This window comes from Xiphophorus maculatus, chromosome 23, assembly GCF_002775205.1.
Source record: "Xiphophorus maculatus strain JP 163 A chromosome 23, X_maculatus-5.0-male, whole genome shotgun sequence".
Classification (NCBI taxonomy): domain Eukaryota; kingdom Metazoa; phylum Chordata; class Actinopteri; order Cyprinodontiformes; family Poeciliidae; genus Xiphophorus; species Xiphophorus maculatus.
Window position 1 is genome coordinate 16,467,508 of NC_036465.1, and position 24,145 is coordinate 16,491,652.

General features: G+C 40.3%; 1 protein-coding gene across 50 annotated transcripts in view; it reads right to left on the bottom strand.

Annotated features, from left to right (window-relative positions):
* Positions 1-17,317: 17,317 nt before the first annotated feature.
* Positions 17,318-24,145, bottom strand: part of LOC102232233 (protocadherin gamma-C5-like) — a 255,082-nt gene continuing 248,254 nt past the window's right edge. For 48 of the 50 annotated variants that reach the window (XM_023328430.1, XM_023328444.1, XM_023328457.1 and 45 more), the window contains 2 exons: positions 21,882-21,979; positions 17,318-19,898 (listed from right to left, as the gene is read on the bottom strand). In XM_023328430.1, the coding sequence (XP_023184198.1) occupies positions 19,615-19,898; positions 21,882-21,979 (382 nt within the window). In that variant the 3' untranslated portion in view covers positions 17,318-19,614. The remainder of the gene's footprint in view (positions 19,899-21,881; positions 21,980-24,145) is intronic. The other 2 variants (XM_023328424.1, XM_005810866.2) reach the window with 1 other exon arrangement.

A 24,145-nucleotide genomic window follows, 5' to 3' on the forward strand; every position in this document is an offset into this window, starting at 1 on the left:
CCATATTCAATAAATGCATCAAAGCTTAAGAGCTTCCACCAGTTCAGTACTATAAGCATCAATCCAACAGGAGGATAAAGTTTAGTCATTTTCTGTAATACATGGATAATCTTGTAACTCCATTTTCTTTTGGTAAGACGTGAGTTTTGAAGCAAATAACCTGTAAATCGGTTTCTTGCTTGAGTTCCTTTTTAAAAAACAAGGGAATCAAGCAAAGCCTGAGTGGTGCAACTTTAGACTCTCTCCAACAAAACATCCTAAAGTTTTCTGTCAGCTGCACAATTTTAGACAGTTTCAGACTGGAGTCGCACTCTGCAGCTCTTTAAAAATTATTTTGTCTATTTACAAGAATTAAAGAATCTCCAAGTTTAGGAGAATATCTTAATTCTTTAGTGGGAATATCTAGAAATAAAACTATTTCTTGAAGATTCTGCTAGTGGAGGATTGTGCATATTTTTTTTTCTGTCCTGAAATAGTGGACACAAAAACGACCTTACAGGTTAAAATAATTTATTAACTTATTCCTGGAGGATGCAGCTACTTTCTGTACATGTGCTTTCTATTCTAGATAGAGTTACACATAAATCCTGTCTTGTTCTAATAGATCCTGATCCCTTAAATTAGCCAGAAAAACTGAATTCAGTGTTGTTACATTCTTTGACAGGCTTTTTCAGCCCAGACTGTAAATTCTGCCGTCTTAGCGAAGCCCAGCTCGCGCGCTGATGTTTACTAGGCTGTAAATTTACAGAGAAAGCTGAGCAGAGCTCCACGTTTATGGATAGATGCGAGTCCAGATAGAGGGTCTTAAAATCACAAAACTCTTGTTAAACTTAGAATTTGTCATTTTAGGAATGACCCATTTTATACTCACGCCAGTAATCATTTTAAAAGCATTCTTCAACAGCACATGCTTTCATGCAGTTTTTGCAACTTGCTGTGCCAGTCTTGTGCAATATGAGTTGTGCATTTCAAAGCCGTTACAGTAAACATCCTGGAGACGTCGACTCGCGCTCTCATATCTCTCCCATGCATTCTTCAGGGACCCAAAGCTTCCTTTCACCCAATTAGCAGGACCAGTTAACACCACCAGAAAAACCACAGCTTCCTTTAATCCTTTATGACCTCCCGTTTGGCTCACAAACGTGAACGCCAGAGGGCAGAAATCGTTCTGGCCCAACACTAAAGACCATATTTAGATGATACTTAAATTCCTTAGTTTTAGGGGTTTTTTGTCATACTTGCTGATTATTAGAACATGCATATAGATGAATATTTTTAATCTTAATCCTCATTTAAGCCAACGTGGAAATATCATGCTTTTGATGTTTAATATAAGGATTGTAACCATTATGTATTTTATGGAGGTTTATATGTGACTTGGTTAAAGTCAGATATGTGAGCTTAGGTTGGAAGCATTGATGCTGAAAGTAGCGTGCGAAGTTATAAAATCAACTTTTAAAACAGTTTGCTGTTTTTTACCCTCAACTGAAATTACTCATGAATCTGACTGCAAGCTATTGTACATTTAACAGAATTTCAGTAAGTTACATTTTCACTTGACATGAGTCCTTTCTCAGCAGCATCAGCCAGTTTCTACAACAGTTAGTCCTAACACAACCTCTTTAAGAGTGTTTTCTGTCTTTCTGAGCTCCCGTCACTGTTTTCCCAACATGTTGGAGAGTGAAGGGTGTGGCACCAAACCTTCATGCCACTTAAACGTACACACTGCCACTTTTAGACGTCTCCCCGAAACATACAGCTGATCCATGGCTTTGTTTTACAGCCCTGTCTTACAATAAAAATCTATAAATAGTGTTAATTGCTACAAATTTGAAAGCCTGAACTGTATTTTCACTTTCTAATTAAAACCAGAAGTGAGTAGTCTGGGATCATTTTTTTTGTTTTAAAATTGTATTCTTTATTATTTTTGTCAAAATTATTAATATTCATATGTTCAAATATGCTAGACTTTCACAAGGCATCCTATTTTTTTCTTTAAACCAGATGGTCTTACAGGGTAAACAAGACAAATAAAAGCAACAGGTGAAAGATGGCACTGAGGAAAAAAACTATTTAGGGAGAAAAACTTAAAATACTTGGAAGTATTTATCTTGAAGCTCCATTATTATTTATCATTTTATTCTAACCGTTTTCATATATGAGGGTTAACAGTGATCTATATAGAAGTCTCATTACTATGAGTTTCAGGTCCTCCTGATTCCCAGACTCCATCATGACATTCTGAGGAGCTAGAGGAGATTGGTATGCATGTGTCAGTCGGTGTGTGTTTGTGTGTGTTCATGGTGTTAAAAGTGTGAAGGGGGTCTACGAGAGAAAAGGGCTCCGAATAGAAGAAAAGGGGGCAGTATAATTGGCTTTGGCAGTGCCAGACGACACAATGACAAGGCATTGATAGAGGAATGAACTCTGGGGAGCAGGGGACCAATGGAGGAGCAGGAGGCTGTTTTTCACAGCCTCTGATTGGCCAAGCAGTGAGGCTGTCGGTCTCCAGGTAGCAAAGTGAATCTGCCACCCTTCCTGGAGGAGAGAGGGAGGGAGCGCCGGAAGAGCTGCGACCTCAGCTGTGGGGGAAACAATGAATTTACATAAACAGAACATGTGATGTTTTATGCTCTGCGTCATCTCTTCTCCTAGTTCCTCTTACCTACTAGACCAAACTCCCATCGGTCAGATTTCTCTTCAACCAGTTTGGATTTCTTTGGCTGCCATTAGTGTCACCAGGCCAGGGGCTCTGAAATAAATGTTTAGTTTATCTTTGACTTGGCTGTAAACCCCTCAGTGGTTCTTTCTCTCTCAGTCTGTTTCTAGGAACTGTGTAGTTTAAGCTGGACGCCGTTCGGCATTCCTACTGCTTGGGGGGAGAAATATACACCAGAGTGGCATTTAAACTCCAACAAAACTGACTTGTACTGACTACTAATGAAGCTAAAAAGGTTTGTTCTTAGCACATGGTTTATATGCATCAGTGTATGTCTTATCCTTATCCCAGCTCTTCACACATCTGGAAAAATTGTCTCTTGTTGCATAAAAATGTTTCACCAAACTGTAACAGCATTTTTTCATTATTAATAGAGCAAAATGAGAGTAATTCAAGTCCTTTTTTTTTTTTTTAGTACAGTTGCCAATCTTGGAGTAATAGTTCTGTTGAGCTACCCACATCCTCAGCTCTCAGCAATAATGACTTCATGGAATTTTTATGAATACATCTGATTGTTTTAAACACAGAATCACAGGGATTCTTCTTAATGTGATTATTTCATCTGATTGTTTATGAATCAGATGAAATAATCTGATTATTTGTTCTGCCACTAAGTGAGGCAGAACAAAATGAAACTACAGCACCGGATATTTGTTTGGACTGTCTTGGCTCATTTATCAAAAAAATATTAGCTTCTTCCAAACCTTTGACTTGCATGTTGGAGGCCCTGCCCCAACCAAAAGAAATGTTCCTTTTGATTACTGCCCCCATTTTAGATTTGATTAACCTATACTAAATAACAGGTCAAACGTGTGAAGGGAGTCTATGAGAGACCCCTCTCTGTAATTAAACCTTCACTTAAGAAACCTTCTCACGATCTTGATTCTCCAATTGGAATATAAGTGACTGAATGTCCATACACCATATAGCCTCATATAATTCAATTCTTATAAACTGTATTAAATGAATTTGAATGAGTAGATTGGTTGTTGCACTGAATTTGCCTACAAGTGAGTGGCTAAACTCCTGCCACTGCATCTTAATCTTTTCCATTTAGTCCTCCTGCATCAGCCGTTATATCTTTATGATTTCAACATGATCCGATTACTCGGTTGTTTGTAAAACATCCTCCATGTGACACACAATTAACAATTAATTAAAACGGGACCAGCAGTGTCAACCGATTGGCTGTGCCGCTGCACCTGTGAGTGACATCTCCATCGTCTCATGGCGACCGGTCGTCACCCTGAAGCAACAGGATTCAAGCCCAGAAATCTTCTCTCTGACTCATGCAGGAATCTGTCCATCTCGGTTTAGTTATAGTTGTTGAGCTGCTTCCACTATTCCTATAAACAGTAACATTTTCTCTTAATTGTGTGGCCCTTTTAAAAGTCTTCTGCTTGTCATTTAATTTCCTCATTCGTTTCCTCATTGCTCACACGACTCCCTGAAACAAAATATTTCTGCTGAGAAAACATCCTGCATGTCAGCACAAGCATCTGCAACTGACATCATGTTGGGAAGAGGCCTTTGATCCCTAGCGGAACAAGTCAGCGTGGGACCGGGGGGCGGGGCAAATGACCGGACTCTATACCCAAATAATAAAGCTCATGATAATTTAACTTTACAACATAGACCTGCCCGCAACAGCGGAGCTTACATGTTTCACCACCGCAGAGAGCGACTATGTCATTCTGAAATCCATCTGACATGAAGTACAACAAACCAAGAGAACAACAGAAACATCAGGCTACTGGTCACTAATGACGAAACAACACAAATTCAAATCAGTTCAGAACCGCGGATAGCGATCGGATCATTTGAACACTTCCATCAATTTACCTCGTTGAACCAGCATGCAGCGCGCCGAGTCCGTAAAAATGCTCTAACTAGTTTGCCATCTGTTGCCAAGTGACTGATGATGACGTTGGTGGACGGTTGGTGACAAGCTCTACCCAGAATAAACTTGGAGACAATATGGACGATCCGCTTGCAATTTTGTGTGTCATAAAGTTAAATGTACATAAAGAAAGTCATGTAGCAAAACGTTTCATTCAATATTTCACACTCACTGTGTCACTAAAATCAGTCGGTCTTGTAAAGTTTTTAACAACCATGAGTCAACAATGACTGGGGTAACCTACTTTATAATATACTGGGGCACCATTCTATATAATCCTGCATCATACTCAACAGGAGAGGGCCCGCCTTCTCCAGCTCTCATCAGACGTGGTAAAGGTTTGATCCCTGAAGTCATATTCAGGCCGCCCTCCCAGGCCCCCCTGACGCTCCGCTCCTGCCCTTGATGTGTAGCAATGCCTACCTCAGACCTGAAGACATCCACCAGCATTAAATAGCATTGGAGAGCAGATGTGAGATTTGTAATATTTCTGAAGGAGACCACAAATTGAGACAAAATATGACCTTTAACCACGTGAGGTTAAAGAACTATTATTTTTGGACCAGCAGCTCCTGAAGAACATTAGGTTTCACTTTATTTCTTTCATTTCATTTCCATGTTGGATTAGTTGTATTTTGTTTATAAAATTTAGGTTGAAAAATCAAAGTCTACAAATATAAACTGCATGTCTAAAACATTTTAAGATAAGTTGATTTTTGTTTTATTCTTGGAATATATGTGTGATTCAACTAACTAGAAACATTTTGATATTTATTGTCCACTCAATTGATTTTTTTCTATTTTATTTTTGATCTTTTTTTCTTTTATAAAAGGCTCTGTAATTTCACAGTTATATTAACAGTTCTCAAAGTATAGCAAGGTGGCAGAATAAAAAATTTAAAAATTACATATTGATGTATTGACCCTTTGCACGTGACGTCACGCTCTTCGAAACTCTTTCGGCTCCACCATGACGGACGTAAAAAAAACTTAAATTGTAATGACTGTCATAAACACACACGGGGCAGCCCAATATCCTTTTTATTTAGCTGATTTCACTTTTAAAAAAAGATGTCAAATATCGCATTGTGGCGAAGTGTCTAACTATTAGTAACCATGGAAACAATGTCATGTAGCCTAGCATATACGGAAGAAACTGGTTAGCGTCTGGTCTTCTGTACGTTTTTAAGGCTGCTCCGGTGAAAGGGGAAACGCTGTTTATGACAAAGTGACATAAATCATCTTGTTAATTCAGGAAAAGTCGGTAATTTGATGAACATACCTGGAGAGGGTCGAGGAATGGGTCGGTTTCTAAGCTAGCTATTTCCAACTTTTGTAAATACCGTCATCTCGGGGTCCCGACCACGTGTGTTACGTTCTGAGACAAATTAGCTCGACTTGAACAAGCAGAAGCCAAACTGGCAAAGCAACTTTAGAAAACAATTTCAGACAGTCCCTCAGTTCAATGCTTCGAATGATTAAGTGAGGTAGTTGCAAAGGATCAATATTCCTCTGGTAGGTCTCTCGCGTTGGGAATAATTACAAACAGTATCAAACGGATTATATTTTCTGCTTTTTTCTTGTGAAGTTTGCTTTATTTTATTACACATTGATATCCAGAGATTAACGTTTTTTTTTTAAATAGGTTAACATTCCTCTAGTCTCTCCTGTATTTTTGCTTGTCTCGCCATCCATGGATTATTTTCTCTGATACTTACTGGCTAAATAAAGGAGGAAATAGATCTTCTCTCTGCCTTCACTGGCATGATGAAACTTTGGGAAATGTCACATGCCATTTTTATTTTACCTCCACCATTTTTGCTGTGCTCCTTCAAAATAACAATCGCCTCAATGTTTTTTTAAGCATCTTCAGATATCATGCCACATATTAACGGAACACTTTCTCACTGTAGGTTTTAAATCATCACAAGAGCAAGAGCAAAGGTAGGCCAGCACCCATCAATACGCGCCAGAGGTTACAGAGCCATGTTTATCCACATAGTGTTACTTTTTGCTGCCCTTTGATTTTCTCACAATCACACAGGCTGTCAGTGATCCCTATAGAGCCTTTACATGTGTAGCAAACAAATAATGTGGGCACTAACATCTTGTTTACTACTAAACTCAGAAGCATTGTAGATGCAACAAACCTGACACAACTTTTCCTAAGCAAGCAATAATGTCCTTGACCATTCTGATTGTGTGAGTTGTGAATCATTCTGGTGGTGTGGTAAAGGGGGGAATGCTATGCAAAGTAATTTTTTAAGCTTTATATTATAATATTATTTCTTCATCAAAGAAAACACACCTGGAGTGTTGCTTTGATTCTGTCATATTTTTTTGAAAAACCCTTGAATTTCACGTGGCAGCTCATCCTACAAATTACTTCTCAGTGCAACACTGGTAAAAACCGTTGTAAATGGCATCATGGGAAACATTGTTGTGATGACTTCTTGAGGGCAGATTGTCAGAAAGAGCAGAAAGTTCATAAAGAGATGGGCTTAATTTCTAGCTTTAATAACATAAAGCTATATAATCTTTAAAGTTTAATCAGTAATACTTTTATAACAAATTTATGTCAGATCATGATTTCTTGGTTAATGTCAAGTTGTCATAACAAAGACATTTTGAATAATGTCAACTTTGTATTAAAAGTGTCATGATTTACTGAATGACACTTTTTGACAACAGTCATAAATATTCATAAAGACTTACTCATGTTCATGACAGGTGTTATGTCATGTTTATGACCGTGTCAGGACAGTCTCATTCACAACCCGTCAAATAAAGTGTTATCCACATTTGTTAAAACTGTCATTATGTATGAGTATGAGACACACTGGAAAAAAAAAATTAAATGGTTTTCCTAAAAATGGTAACTTGTTTCTCCATCTAGCAATGCATACACAAGGTTGATTGACAGCACTATGACCTTCCACCTGGCATTGATTAGTTAAATACCCCAGCTTTAATGTTGTCACTGTGTTATTGGTGTTGGGTGGATGTGACTCCCAAACAATCCACCGACTTCTTATTATTTTATATTTAGCAGCAAGTGTCTGAATAGAAACTCAGACAGAAAGTGTGCAGGCACCGTGTAGCTGAAAATATTTGCAGTTTAAGCAGAGACAATAATAAAAGTTGTAGATTTTGTAGTAGATAAGTTTTTGCTTTCAGGGGAAACAATCACAACACTCCTCTGTCCTTGTTTTAAGCACATGTAGTTTTAGGGGAGAGAAGGTGACAGCAACTGAGAGAAAAGCATGATGGGACAAAGTTGAAATGATGCTAACGTTCATGTGGAAATCCCCCTGAAGCTGTTGTGTCTCCTCCAGCAGTCAGGCTGAAGTCACAAGAGTCCGACTCTTTGACCCATATGAGGAGATCTTTCTTTTATTTGCTACATGTTTGTGCTTGCAGGCCCGGTCACATGGTACGCTGCGCCACAGAGGGTTAAATTTTGATTACACTGTGGTAGAGATCATAAAAATAAAGAGCTTTTGAATTAATTTACAATATTTGTATCTGCGTGTTTATATGCCTGCCCCGCCCTCTTGCACCATTTACGTCCACACACATCATTGGAGGTCAGGAAGATGTCAGTCAATTGACCTACATCAGCAGAGTCTGCGACAGTCTGATTTCCTCGGGTGTGGTGTATCTGTGGTGCAGAGACGTGACTTGCAGGAATGTCTGCATCTAAGGAGGGTCAGCACTTAAAGAGGACTGTATCCACAGTGACATTTCAAGGTTAAAAAAGGAAAAACTGAAAAATCTTAAATGACACGTTCGTGTTCACAATCCTAAAGATGAACATGGATTATTTTCCTGAACCCTTTTTTATGCTGTCTCTTTAAACGTTGACCACGTAGTTATAAGAAAATTTCTCAATCTTTAAATTTTGCATTTTTATTATTGGGAGATTAAATGCTCACAGATAAATGTTCTTCGGGTAAAGTGAACTCAGCTTTGTCAAAACGTCAGAGTCTGTTACCTTTGTGCTGAATTTTAGCCTGTTATCAGTTGGTGTTGTTTATTAAAGCAAACCTAAAATAAATGATCTCATAATTTGTGGCTAATTAAAATAGTAACTAATAGGTAATAGTAGGATCCAGCAGGAGATGAATAGTCTGATTTGGGCTTCATCTGCAGTTTTGCAGGCGATGCTTTGATCATCACAGGAAGCACAGAGCTGAGGCAAACGTAAAAGCTCTTGATTTAGTGGTCTGTCGACATTCAGATCCTCAAATATGGTCATGAGATTTGGATCATAGCTTAAGAGAAGGAGGTCCCAGACCGAAGCGACTGAAAAGAGCTTCCTCCATAAGATCAGCATTAGAGATAAGGTGAGGAGAGGGCAGACAGGCTTCTAGGGCCGTCCAGCAGGAAGGAGACCACAAGCCGGAACAATAACTCTGTCTTCTATATACACAGGTTTTTGGACTCAAGATTTAGATCCAAAAAAGTGATCCTGGGAGGAGAAATATTAGTTTCTGTACTTGTTTTATGTCTGAGAAAATACTGTTCATTTCAGCTTATTAATATAAAAATGTCATCTCACGGCAGCTTATAAAAAGATATAATAATAATTTAAATACAATTACACATACATTCCAATTGATGCTAGAGTTAGGGCTCAAAATACATTTAAAAATTTCTAAGAAAAATGAAGATAAATAAATTTCCTCTCCTTCTGACATCAACTGAAGTACTGACAGTAAAGTAAGACTCCATAAAAAAGACAAAGACAATACCACCGCACCTGGAGAACAAAAATGATGTCACTCCTTTGCTTTGTTGCCATGGTTACACTCACCTGCTGCTGTCAAACATCAGTATTTTTCGTTGCCTCCTCTGTTCTCACACTTTTTTCTGTGTGTTTGGGTTTCCGGTAGTTTTATTTCCCTTCCCCTTTGTTCTAGTGGATTTAACTTTTCTCTTTCTTCTGTTTCATATATGAATTTATTTCATTTTTAAGAGGCTCTGTTTGACTGCCTGGTAAAACGGAGGCTCAGGTGGTGGCAGAGGAGTGAGTAAAAACAAAGACGAGTGTGTATAGACACAACTGGAAGTGACCCACATGAAAAAAGACACACACACATAGATGGGATAATATCACTGCAGCTCAAAAGGGCTGGTGGTCTCTAACAAAGGGCAATAAAAACTGGGCAGTGATGCTCAGTCAGGCAGAATATATGACAAATTGGAAGTGATGAGAAGAAAAGATCAGGCAAGAGACCAACAGCTAAAGTGAGATTTGCAGGCAGTCCCAGCTGGAGGTGTTTTCACTCTGAATCACAGCTTTGTGCTGGTAACATAAAGGAGAGTTGGGTCAAGAGCTCCATTTGATTTTTTTAAATTTTTTTTAAGGAAGTTACACCTCAGTGCAAAGAAGAGGATGAATGCTGCATCCTGGTCCAATTTGTTCAGACACTCAGGGAGGGAGGTGGGGAGCGGGGAACGAGACATGCTACAAGTCTTTGTTTAGCTGCATTATAGTAAGCAGCTTACAGTCTCGCTGCAGAGCTGCTGCTTTATACGTGCTGGGTGGGTGAGACGGGGGGCAGGCAGTGCAGAGGGGAGACAAAGAGGCGACGAAGAGGAGGAAGGAAAAAAAACAACAACCAGAAGACATGCAGTCCCATCATCTCCTGGTGATCTACTCTCTGTGATGCCAAGATCCCTCGTCTGCTCGCGACTTGTTTCCAGGGAGGTATCGGTCGCCCCTCCCTGTGCTGCCCAACAAAGGCGAGAGAGGAGGGATGGAAATGGATGGTGGGGGTTGCCATGGAAACTGAGTCTTTCGCCAGCCGACTTCATCTGCTGTTGCATGGCGAGGCGCCGCGGCAAGAAGCGGGCACATGAATATTTGATCTTTATGGACACAGACAGACGAGTGCGACACACTGCGATGTCCACTGGCTCCTCGGATGCAAATGCAGAGAGGTCACTGGAAGAGTAGGGAAAGAAGGAGGGAGGAATGGACGGTGGGGTCAGCAAGACAGACTGCCAGACCACACTGCTATCTGGAGCAGGAGTCTCTGTTATTTGGCTTGACCAAAGACAGGCAAGGGAGTGGAAGCAGGAACATGTAATAAGAGGGGATAAAATAAAAGGATTTTATGAAGCAAATTAGATTTGTGCACTGACAAAAATGCAGAGTAAAGAAAGCAAGAAGGGAGGGAGAGAACAAAGAGAGAGAGAGAGGTGGAGGGAGGGAGAGGCGGCGTACCATGAGAACAGTAAACTAGGGCACTGGAGCTGCTTTTTCCACTCAAATCTCTCCTCATTTTCCCTTAAGCCATTCTGCAGTGTTTATAATGAATCATCTTAAAGGGCTGTTTTCCCTACAAGATAAACACACTGATGCAAACAAGAGATTGATGATCCAAGCAGGTTTCCAAATAAGAGTGAACAGATTTGACTGTACTGGATCAAAAGGCACAGGTTTACATCTCTGATCTGGGTTTATAGAGTCCCTCTTTTTTTTTTATCAGCATTTGCATTTTTATATTCGTTCTTGCATTTGAGTTCATTTCCTGCAGACTGCGCTGCTCCTGCTGATGGCTTTAACACCTGTCCCCGAGCTCTCAGCATTCAGCAGAGTCCCTGGTGTCTCATCCACACTGCTGATTTTCAAATCACTGTCAGAACATGAGCTGCAGCCCCTGAAATATTCCCACGTTCCCCTCGGTTAAGTTCATGTCTTAAAATCCAGATTATTATCCCCCAGTGTTTAACAAATATGCAACTTTCTCACGACTTCCTGTTGTGTGTCTGACTGCTACAAGTCATCTTCACTGAGGATTTACGATGTGGCTGGAAATCTGTGCATTCCACAGATGTTTGACATTTCTGTCTGCTGGCACACAGGCAAAACTGACCCTGAAAAAAAGGTGTATGTCTTCATTTTAATTCAATGCAATTGAAATGGTTGTAAGTAGCATCCACTATCCATATAATTAACCATCAGGTGAAATATAGTTGCAGTATATGGACAGAGCCTGAGTAGGGCAGAGCGATATGGCTTAAGAATAAAATTGCTTTTTTTTTCATACCAGGTTTTAATACTTTTTTCTTGCTTTCTTTTCTAAGAAAAAAACGACAAATGACATCCAATATTTTCAAAAAGTGACTTTTATATCAATCATCCCTTCTGTATGATGGCGGATTAGGGTCATGCTACAGGAATGTTGTAGAATTACAAGAATAGTCATGATCAGAATAACGGTGCAATTCAAGGAACATACATAAAACTGATCTTGACTTCAAAGTCCGCTTGAAGCCATATTGTTTTTAACAATTGTGAACAATTTTCTAACAATTTTCAAAGGAAGACAAAATGATATACTTTAAAGATTGCATTGTAGCATTTTAAAGAGCAAATTTTTCCAATTATTTATCATAATTTTCTCTTTTATCCATTGTATATCATTTTTAATCCTTAAATGATTTTTAAATGAACAGATACCAACATGATATTGAGCCTTGTATCACAATCTTTAGACTGGACTACACACACAATAACTTTGATTGTCTTTTTTATTTCAACCCCAATAATTTCAACAACTCATCTGATTGCTTTGTCAGTTTATGCATCAATGTGACTGTTTCTTAGTTGTGAGCGCTCAAAGTTAGAAATATTCTCACTAGAAAGTTCCTACTATCCTCCAGTTATTGATTATTTGAAGTTGTAGCTGCTATTGGCTTTATAATTTCTCTTGAGTATTTCTTCTCCAAAGAAAGTACTGCTATATGTGTGTTTTTTGTTTTTTTTTCCCTAATAGTCAGGCGTTCTGTAATAAGCAAAGTCCCTCTGGGGACTGGTTTTTACAAGGCTGACTTACTCTTTATCTTTAACAAGAAAAAGCGTAAGACAATACAGATTAGGAAAAGTCAGATGTACAACAAAGCTTTTATTTGTGAAAAGGGTGTGTTGGTGGTAAACGACCACAAACACCTGAGTTCACCTGGATACCTGACAGGACTAGAAAAATAAAACTAAAGCTGTTTCTTCAAAATACATAGACTGAGCACGTTTTCACAGCAACAAATTTGTTTTTATTTTTATAGGAAATGCTAGATAGTCAATATATTTTTCAGACTGATACTTTTACTTTGCTCCAATGAAGAGAAGCAAGAATTCAAATCAAGATATAGTAATGCTCTTATTTCAGGACTCCATAATGACCAATGCCAATGATTTGTTTATTTATTCTTCAATTGTATTTTTAAATGAATAAATTGTGATCTTACTCCAGCTGATAAATGAATTTTAATTTCAGGTCTGACCTATCTCTACTTTTGCTGACTTTTCCTTTGGTGAAGCTCATATGACGACATGCAAGTAAACATTTCAAAACAGACCTACCAATCCCTTTGTCCTTTGTGATGGACTGATGTGTCAGTTTTTAATACTCTATGAAGTGAAACGTCTTTTTTTAGGCAAAGCAGTCATTTTTATAACAGCAATGGAAGAAGAGTTTTTGGTTTGTTCTTAAACAAACAGTATGTGTAATGACGGGCTCCCAGTTTGAGTTTGCACTTTTTCTTTCTGATTCCAGTCTGGGGTGTGTTGGCTCAGAGCTGAGGGATGGGGAGGGGAAATGGAGAGCTGTTTGATGGTCCGGGCTTATTAGCTCGAAATATCCAGGCAACAGCTGCACCATTTCCGCAGCAACACCTGTCAGCATGGCGTGGAGCTGTCGACATGCGCCTGTGTCAGTGCCTCCATGTCTGAGGGGCCTGGTGTTCACAGACCTTTGGTAACATGAACACGCTAACACTTTAACACACAGTTGCTTTCTCAGCTAAAGCCCTGGCATGTGCAGCATCTAGTACATGTTGCAGAACATCTAATCTTTGATGCCAAATCGTTCACATGAACACAACTCCTCCCCCAGGCCCCCTGTCTTTAAGGCTTCTTTGTCACACATTTTGGTTGACAGCTTCCTCGCAGCTTCCTGCTAATTCCCGCATCTGAAATCTGGAATTTTCCGTAACTATGACAACAGCAGCGGTGGAGGCAGTGGATTAGATGGTGCGTGCTGCTGTGGGGGGTGTGGCAGCTGCATTTGTGTGAGAGCTGTGGGCTGCTTAAATGGGGGGGGTGTATGATGTGTGTGGTGGGATTGGGGTTATGCTGGCATGTTGTTATTTCATGTGTGTTGGATGCAAGGTGGGGGTGAGGGACGCCCTCAGCCCACTTTACACCAGATGGATTGTTCTGAATCTCCTGAAAACACAAATATTTATGGTACAACTCAGATTTATTCATGATTCCTTGAATAGTTCACATGATTTTATTGCCACTAATTGTTGCTTTGGATGTAGTTCCGCTCTCCTCTTGCTACTTGTCAATGAATCAGTTAACCCTGTCTATTTAGTTGTCTAAATTCGCCCCTTTCTTCATCCCTCAGCTTATCATTCCTTGCTTCATTCCTGTCTCCCCAATAGCCCCCCTCTTTTTCCCCTGTCTGACTTCCATCCTCCCAGCTGAGAAAACAGGCCCCGAGAGCACTTGGCAAAGGAGACGCGGGGAGAGACAGAAGAGAGAAGGGTCCTTTCAGATCAAGAGACTAAAAAAGAGTTTTCAGCATTCAAAGGACGCATTGTGCTCTTTTTCCACATTGCTACAGCTCCATCTCTGCGATTCAGCGGAGCCAGCAGCCAGCACATTACTGTGTCTCTTTAAATCAGGGTAGCGTTAGCCGTAGCAACGTTCAGGCTTCGGTGCTTCGGTGCTCTTCCTCGCTCCTCTGCCTGTCTGGCCTCCTTATTATCTGAGCCTGATGGGCGCATTCCTCTCAGCAGAAATGATAAACAAAAACAGACTTTATGGAAACAGGGCTTGAGGTCTGGTAACTTTAGAGTGTTTGGTAAGATCTGAAGAGTCCTGGAAAGGATACAAGCATGAGGGCAGCATGTGTTCATTCTTAATCAGAGCAGGATATTTGACCCTTGATTCTGCGGAGGACCGTCAGGGAGTATTTTTAGAGTTGGCTGAGTTTTTTTATTCCTCTCCCTTTCCCTTAATTATTTTTTATTGTGACATCAAAAGAACAACGTATTTTCAGACTATGCACTGGCAAAAATCACATTCTTTTGACAAAATAAATCTTTAAAGAGGGTGTCATTCAGTTTCAGTGCTAAAGTCCATGGGTAAACTGGTCTTTGTGTTTCCACCAGTGCATATTCACAGAGCAGTGCTCTGTCCTCCAACATGTGGACACAGAGACAGCTGCAGGATGGGAGGAAGGAGGAGACTGGAGGGAGGCAGGGGGGGCGATCAGGGAAGGAAGGAGAGAGGAAACCAGTGGTGGAGGATGGGGAATGTGGGAGCACTCCTTCCTTTCGCCTCACCTCTGAAGGGTTAAAAAAAAACACGCGGGAAACTCGCTTCCTCTCCCGCCACTAGCAGCCAAAAGCGTCACATCCTGATTTCTTTCCTTTCAGCGGAACCAATATGACCTCCTCGCATTACATAATGTTTTCTTATTCCAAGCTCAGATACTGAAACTTTCATTTTTGCTTTAGTACTATGGAAAAAATGAACATCAGCTTTTTGTCAAATCTGCTCCTCTTTTTTTTTTTTTTTTAATTAAAGGTGCTTCCAACTTTTTGTGACTCATGTCTGCGGAACGTGAGCAAGTTCCTGTTTAAGGAAGTGTAAATGCTTACTTGGCTGTTTTCCAGACTTTCTGACTAAGTTTATGGTCGAAATCTAGCATCCAATCATCATGTGTCGATGATGTTTTCTTATTTCACAGTGAAACTTGTGAACTGTTCTTGTGCAACTATTGTAAGACAAATTATTATAAATTCAATTTAAAGTTAGTTTCATCCTTATTTTTTTCTTTCTTTGTGTGTTGACTATTTGTGACTCGTATTACTACAAAGCATGTTTCTCAGCTTCCTTTCCATTATAAAGGAAGGGAAGATCTCCACCGTTCTGCTTTGTGTCCGTCCTGTCTGACTGATATTGTAAAACACAGACAGGTCATTGTCTACATCCAGTCTGAAGCTCCTCTTCTTTGCTATAACTTCACTACTTTCGAAGGCCTTTACAGTATATTGGTCTGTGTCTAATGAACAAGAATGTGCTTAATTGAGTGAGCTATGGTGGTGGGGCACAAAAGGGGGCAACGCCAGAACAATCTCCTCATTCTGCCGTCTCCTCCAGGGGAAATGGGTGACCCACGGGGACACCGGGAGCCTCTGTGAGTCACAGGATGACAAACATCAGCTGACATAGTAACTCTATGTGCTAATAGTCCACGCATTATTCCCCTATGAGAATACTTCTTTAGTTTCCTTCGATTGTTGCCCAGATTTAGATCAGCTCCCGTACTACAGATCTCCAGTGAATGAAACTGAGACAAGCCCACGCTGCTTTATTGTCTCTGACTCATCGGACTTGTGCCTGTGTGTGTGGGGGGAAGTTCTCCTCCATGTTTCCTGCATAAGTCTCCCTGGGTTGCCAGGTTTGACTAATGGGTGAACATGTTTGCCTTTTTGTGGCCTGGAGCAGCGGCCAGTGATGGCCACTTCTGGGATCAGTAATGAAGACGTGTGGTGAAGAGCATAGAGTTGCTGGGGCTGACAGTTGCCATGGCAACCCTGTAATACATCTAGGGGTAGGGGGTAAATGGAGTCAGCCATTTTGGGTTTGTGAGTCTGTAGTGACTGGTGCTGGAGAAACTACAGGCTCAAATGAAGAATGAGCCTGTCAGTCAAAAACTGACGATTTTATTTCTTCAGGCAGGCAGATGTTTCACAGCTGTGCTTTTACAGGTGTTCATGAAACTCAGTCTAGAAAAAATACATTATTCACCACTGAATTGGGCGTCATGCCTTTTTAATGAACAATACCGGTCACCGCCGTCCCTCCAGCTGCTTGGTCTTTTCTTTTATCCCCCCCCCTGAACATCTGCAGCAGCATGTTGCAGGCTGCTCCTTTTGTTATGCTCAGCAATGTATCATTGGCTATTTATAGGTTGTGAAGGGCACAAAGAGCCTGAGTGCTGACTGCTATGATCTCTGTTTGGTCTTCTGATTTTTACATGAATAAAAATAACATGTCTCTAATTTCCCAAAAATAGGGAAAAAGAAACTTTTTTTTACTATTAAAATGATTTGAGAATTTGATGAATGAACAAAATGGGACTTAGAATGTGGTGGAGAAATCTTTGGTGGTGCCCACAGCACTGCAGTATCACTTAAAGATAGCCAAAAATGACTATTTGTCTTTATGTGAGACACTCTGGGTCACAGAGTGAAAGCAACAGATAAAATGGAATAATGATAAATTGACATTCCAAGAACTCTACACTTTCATGATTACAGCTATTATAAGACATCCAGACACTTTGTTCTGTGTTTTTACATTTTCTTTTTGGATTTAGTGGTTCGTATTCAGTTTCTTTACAAGAACCTGAAATCCCCTCAACAATTAGAGGCTGTTAGTTTTTAGTAAGTAAATGTTTCACACAAGCTTGGTTAAGTTGCGTTAAACCCTCTCATTTTGGTTTTGTTCCATTTATCTTTCATAAAATCATAAAAACAGATTCATAGAGTTACTTGCCTGCACTGTTGCATGTTAAAGCTGTAAAATGTCACAGTAGGATTAACAAATCCTACTTTGAATTTGTTAATCTACATTTACTGTAAACAGAATTAAAACAAGCAACGTACATGTAAGGTTTTTCATATGATTTCTTTTATTTGAAATGTCAGTGTCCAAGAGAAAATAAAACAGAAATATAAATATTAGCATAAAAATAAGAGAGTAACACAGGGTTGTAGCGTGGGGAGAGGGCAAAGCATTTTATAAGAAAGATAATACAGCAGGATAGAGTAGTATTAATTCAGCAGCGGACGGACTTACACATATATAATATTTATAATCATTTGTTCATATGGACAGAAAGAGAATGAGAGGCATTATTTCACAAATGCACAAGAGAAAAATCACCGCAAAGTAACATTAAGAGGTTACAGAAGGATAGAAAGACTTCCATATTTTTTTTGTCTCATTTCTTTACAGGGTGATAAAGGGTAGTAAAGAGAAAAATAAACACAAAAATATGCGCAACACATACCACAAGTTACCTAGTCTACGTGTGTCACTTTGTTTTTTACTCATCTAAAGTTATCTTTAAGTCATTTATTTACACTGAAGAGTTAGTTGGCTTCAATGGTGCTCAGTTACTACATTGCAACACAAACTGTTGAAGAACATGTCAAACGTTTTGATTATTGTTGATAAATTTTTTGTGGGGTTTTTTTTGTTGTTTTTTTTTTTTTTTAAGCTGTGGTTTTTATTTTTCTTGAAAAACAAAATGCAAACACATTCCAGTAGTAAGCCGCGCCTTGTTGAGAGGGGACAGTTGGAGAAGGTCCCTGCTGTACAAATACTTGGCTCATACCATCAACCGGACTCGTGTTTATTTACAGCGGGGTGGGAGCCTCGCAGAACGAGGGGGGAGCGGACGCAGACAGGTGAGAGGCGGAGAGGGTCGTGTTTGCCACTGATTTCAAAAGTGGAGAAGATGCCCCAGAGGGGCGTCTCCTCACCAACAGGTTTGACTGTGCTTGGCTCTGTTGACCTCTATCAGGGTCAGTGCATTGGAGAAAATTAAAAAGGGCGGGCAGGCCAGCATTGGTTCCTCTGTACATTCAGTGGGCAGAGCCAAAGGTTGTAGGTTGTACCCCACCTCGATCGGTTTAGCTCTCACCGATCCCCTTTTGCTCCCCTTTGACCCAGCCTGCGAGCTGCCCTCTTTTTCATGCAGTTTTATCCTGACAGACAGATATATGGCAAAGTATCTTAAAACAAACCCCTTTTATGCTATTGAATCAATATCTCCCAAAAGGAAAAAAAAGGAAAGAAAACACATCAAGAAATTTCTTTTCAGCACCTCAAGAAAGTGCCCTAGAGGCTTACAAAGTGTCTAGAAACTCCTAAGCACTTAAGTTTACCACATCTACATGTTTCCCTAAAGATTGAAGTGATTACAACCCCAACTCGGTTTCTTCTTCAGCATACGAACAGTGCATTTCTCATAGTTTGGCTCAAATTGGGGGTGAGGGAAGGACACTAGCTGGGCGCAAGGGGGGGGAGAGGGCAGCAGGACATGTCTGTACTCGTCCTGAGGTTTTATATAGGAACCAGGATAAATCAGAGTACGTGCCATGCCTTCACCACAGTCCTCTGCCAACCCCTCCCTTCAACTGCGGGTGCATGCTCAGATCATAGAAAATATCAGAAGATTAAATTCTTATATCTTTTTCTTTTCCTTTAAAACTATGATTACAAAAGTTATTCTCGTTTTCTGTCAAGTAAACACTACATGTGCATTACGTTGACCTGCGATTGGAGGGAGGAACAAGGATTCAGAATGTTCCTCTCTTTGCTTTTGCAATGCATAGTTTGCAACTCTAAACTAGCATATGTGGTTTGAACCTTAATGAGCATGCAGAAGAGTCTGTAATACCTGTCAAACAGCAGCCTTATGCTTTACGGCTGACCCTACAGAGGAATATAATGAATGGCAACTAGCAAACTTTACAATAGCCGGCTTTCCACTTTCGGAAAGTGCACAATAAATCCAACATGAAAGACATTAACTTTTCATCTCTGAATACATCGCTGTGTGTAGCCTTGTCATTCCAGCAAGGTTTTCTACACTGAATCTCTTTGTCTATTAATTTTTTTTTTTTCATTTAAAGAAAATAATGGGGGGGGGGGGAACCAACAGCAACCCCCCATACCCAGCCAAAAAATATCTACCCACAAAGATTACATGAACAATACTAGACCTTTAAGCACAACATGGGTTAGTAACACTAAAACCTCCAGCACATTTGGATTCTTGGAGAAAATCTTCAAAGAACCACCAACAGCGTCCATGTGACAGCAGATACCTAATGGTGGGGCATGGGGGGTTGGGTTTCTCATCACTTCATCATGCCTCCACCTCCTCTCCACCAGCATCTACTTCTTCTCCTTCTTGGTGGACTTCTTCTTGGAGGCGGGGGTCTGGGCGGCCTTTGGAGGCTCAGCCTGTGCCGAGGCCTGAGGCGGAGGCAGCGCCTGCTGCGTGGCCTGCTGGGCCGTAGCCTGCTGCTGCTGAGGGTTGGAGGTGAGGGTGGCCGTGCTCCCGGGGATGTAGACGTTCTGGCGGTAGTCGGGGACGTGCTGCAGGGTGAACTGGGGGCTGTAGCGGGTGCTCAAGCCCATGGTGCCGGGCCCGAGGGTGGCCGTCGCCTCACTTACTTCTGGGGAGAACAGAGATAAGAGTTTGGGGGATGACGGGGGGCAAAGACAGAGGAGGAGGAGGAGGAGAAGAAGAAGGGTGGAACGTGTTAAAAGTGCTGGAAAGTTTTACGGCGACAGTGTTAAAAGAAGCAGTGAGTAAAAAAAAAAAAAAAAACATGGCCAAAAAAAAGAGCAATTACCTAAGCTAAATGAATGTGATGTGAATGGAAGTAAAAGCTGAGCACTGAACAAAAGGAGAAACGGTGCAACCAGAGCAGACGCATGCTTGTTTGTGTCAACGGGTCTGTACTGGGCATGCTCTGTGTCTTTAACTGCATGACGTAGCTGCTCTGCTCATAATTCTCCCAGAGCCCCTGCATTGCAGAGCCAGAAACACAAATGCTCCCTCCCCCATCCTGAAGCTCCTCTTACACCATATAAACCATATATACAGACAAAAAAAATTGTCAGATTTTTAGTAAAATCCTTTTCAAAGAGCAAAACTAATGCTGAAAACAAAATTATCTCCAGTCAATGCATGGAACAATAAGGTTAAGCAACGAGAGGAGAAATGACCTTCAGGGTTTATCACCAGTCGTTGTTTACCCTTTCCTCCCTGATCATTGTAACTATTCAATCTGTCTAACCTTGTGCTGATATTCATCTAATCAGACGTTTCTCCTTCAGTTTGGATTTTCCTTTCAGTGGAAAATAAAATCCACACAGAATCCTCTGTGATGTCCAAGATTGGAGTGTGAGTTTCTCAAGGGAAGGAAATATGATTTGTTAAAATTACACTGGAAACAATGACTTTAGTGCGTTTTCTTATTGGTTTTCTTACTCTGCTTTCTGCAAATATGATCAATATTTTCCATGAAGTATCAAATACTTGCCAGGTCGATAATGACTCTCTACATGTGCGCGTCTCTTGTTCATTTGTACAATAGGAACAAGAAATAGAATGATAATAGTTCCTGGGTGTCCCTGGAGCTCTGCTTATGTTAAAACACTTTACGGATGTGTAGAGTGGAAACACATCTTGGTTGTGTTTTTAAATTCAACACTGTACTGCAGAAAGGAAAACAACTACAGGTACTCATGTCCGCTCTCTGACTTTGGGTACTTATTACCACACGACCTCAAAATGGAATTTTTTTCTAATGTGGACAGAGAGGGCTTTATCAATGAATGAGCCTGGCTGGACGCTGTCCGAGCAAACAGGAAGGCACACAAACAAGCACTTCCCACGCATCCATGTGCACATGAAGAGAAAAAAGGCTAGCAGGGAAGGGATAGAAAAGAGAAAGATAATAGCTGCGTTTCCATTGGCCATAGAAATGTGCCAATTGAAATTCTGAAAATAAATCTGCTTAATGGAAACTTTGAACAATTTTGAAAAAACGTTTTTGATAAAAAAGTTTCTGCGCTATCAGAATGGATGTATTTCGCAAAACTGCAATGGAAACACTTTTTTGCGCATCATACGACTTACGTGATCAACAGTCAGATGATGACTGGCAAAAATGACAAAGAAGGCGACAGGAAGTAGTTGGAGGATGATGGTTTGTTTTTGTTTGCTCTCACAGCATCGCACAGTTCATAAGAATTTGTGTGTTATTCAAATGTGTTGAATCCATACCTCTATTTTAAAATTGCCGACTACAATTTTCCCAAAACGCAGCATATGTAGCCACTCCCTTTTCCCTCCAACGCCTGAATAAGATGCCAACAATCTCCTCTGATGACTGATAGATGACGAGCACCATCGCCATTTCTGAGTTATGAGTATATCTCATGTAACTGTTTACATCAGTTTCTTAATGTCTTATCGCGTGAACGAGCTTATTCACGTGCGATTTTAATTCAATTTCTTATTTCTTTATCTTTTTAAACACCGCAATTACGAAATTGTGTTGTTTTTCTTTTACATTAGCAGAATATCGACAAAATACTTGTGCACATTAGTAATGGAAATGCAGCTGGTGACAAGGTGTCGGACTCACCGTTGGCTGCTGCCATCAGTGCCTGAAGCTGCTCGGCTTCGGTGGGGGGCTGGGGCCAAGGGCCAGTTCCCATGGCTACCTCAGGTCCTCCAGTTGCCCTAGAGGTAAAAAGAAAAATAACAAAAAACAGAGAGCACCTAAGTAAGAGGTAGCTAATCCTCAGCAGTTTGTGTGTTTAGCATAATGCCTTCACAGTTGGCGCTTTATCATGTAAAAGCAAAGCAGCTGATGGTGGACTCAGCAAGAATAACAAGAAGGACGTATAGTTTACAGAACAGGGCGAATCTCAAACAGTTGTGGAGGCGCGAGCAAATGCATATGCACACAGCAGCCAGCAGTGTGTTGGTGTATTCATGGTACCACACTCACTGGTATGCCAGTGAGCACTGAGCCCGCTAGTAAATCCGACTAAATATTTAATGATTCCTTCTTTAATGAAGGAAATAGCAGTCTACATGGTGACACACGTGGCGCCCATTGAGAGCTGAACATTTCCATATGGGCAAACTTTGTCTTCAAAGCCTGGTTTATTTACAGTCTAGAATTTGCATGTGAGGCGAACAAAGGAGAAAGCAGACATTCACCAATCTACTCCCCACATGTGCAGCAGACCAACATGCGCTCAACGGACAACTAGATCACGATACTCTAATCCTGCTTGGACTACTGCTGCTAGATAGCAAATAAAGTTCATATTTGGCTTTTTTTAAAGGTAGCATACATTATATAATTGTATGCAGATGACGTTCTGTTATTTGCATACAATTTGTATAACCCCGGCTTTAGAAGTGCTGGACAAATAACTCTAGGCAAAGGGACTTCCTTGTTAGCAACAAAAATAACTATCAATCTACGTGGAACATTGATTTTTTGGACTTTTCACTTAAGAACACTTAGCCGAGGACCATGTTTTAAAAAAAGGGTTCATAATAAACAGCTAAAGCAGAAATGTATACACAGCACATTGAAAAGGCTTTAGGCACCTGAGATATCCATATATATTCTTAGGAAGCTACATGGAGCATGTTTTTGAGCATAATCAGACAACCTGCGCTATATAAAGATATTCCTACATCTGGTCATTTTGCCCCATCGTCATTTCATACCCTAATTTGGTATCAGGCCAATAACACATTAAAATAAGATGCAATATCATTTTTGAGAAATTGAGACAAAATTATGTGAAATTATACATGGGAGTTGGCCGTTTATACGACAATTTGTGTTTACAAATAAAAATGATATATTGATGTACAATAGTTTTAAGTACATTTTTACAAAATCATGTCTACAGTTATGAAAATGGAAGTGGGAAGAGACAAAATATCAACATGTGGATATGAAATGGAAATATAAATTGAGGATGGGCAAATTGAGCAAAAGATCCTGAAAAAATGGTTTGAACTACATGCAGTCTGAATTTTGAGTCGTTTTATGCTCACATGAAGATGTTATGAGAGATTAAATCAAGATAACTGAGGTGAGGTCGGTACCGCAACTACTGAGGTGTTATAGACTATTTTAAGCAGTGTTGTAGTTGGTCTAATTTTTTTTATGTCATCCATCACTGACAAATTTAAAGAATTTCAAGCCTCGTTTCTAAAGTCCTCAAATGATCTTAAGTGCCTCAAACCTTGGAGAGATAAACACAGGGGATGTTCACAGGAACAAGTTTTTCCTTCTCCAAACCACCTAAAATGTCCTCAGATGCTGAGATAAATTAGTTTTTTCCCCAGGATATTCAAAAAAAGTACATGGCAAAAAAGAAAAAAAAAAGGAATTCCAACACAAAACATAAGGCCTTCTTAGAGAACAGGTTACCAGTTTGTACTGCAAAAAAGTGGTTCTCAGTTTGATGCCAGAGACAGAGAGAGGGAGAGAAACATCTAGGTCCTGTGCCAGGCAGACAATGCAAAACAGACAGAGCAAAAACACAGTGAAGGCGACCATTTTGTGCCTCTTCACACATTTGGAGATAAAAAGGAAGGCTTGGTTCAAGCTAAATTAACATCTAGTTAGACTTATCACATCCTGTGGTTTGTTGAGCATTTCCCGTTGTCGGGATTATCACTTCCTGACCAGATAATTGTCCTAAGTGGGCCAGAAAGGACCATCAATTTCCCTCCGCAACCTTGCATGACATGTTTTTTACCTCCTCTGGCCAGCTCGTCCTTTTTCAGCACTAATATTTTGATTGTAGCAATTTAATGCAGGCTTTTGTTTCCTCTGGAAGAGGACTTCTCCAATGATATGAAACATCCATT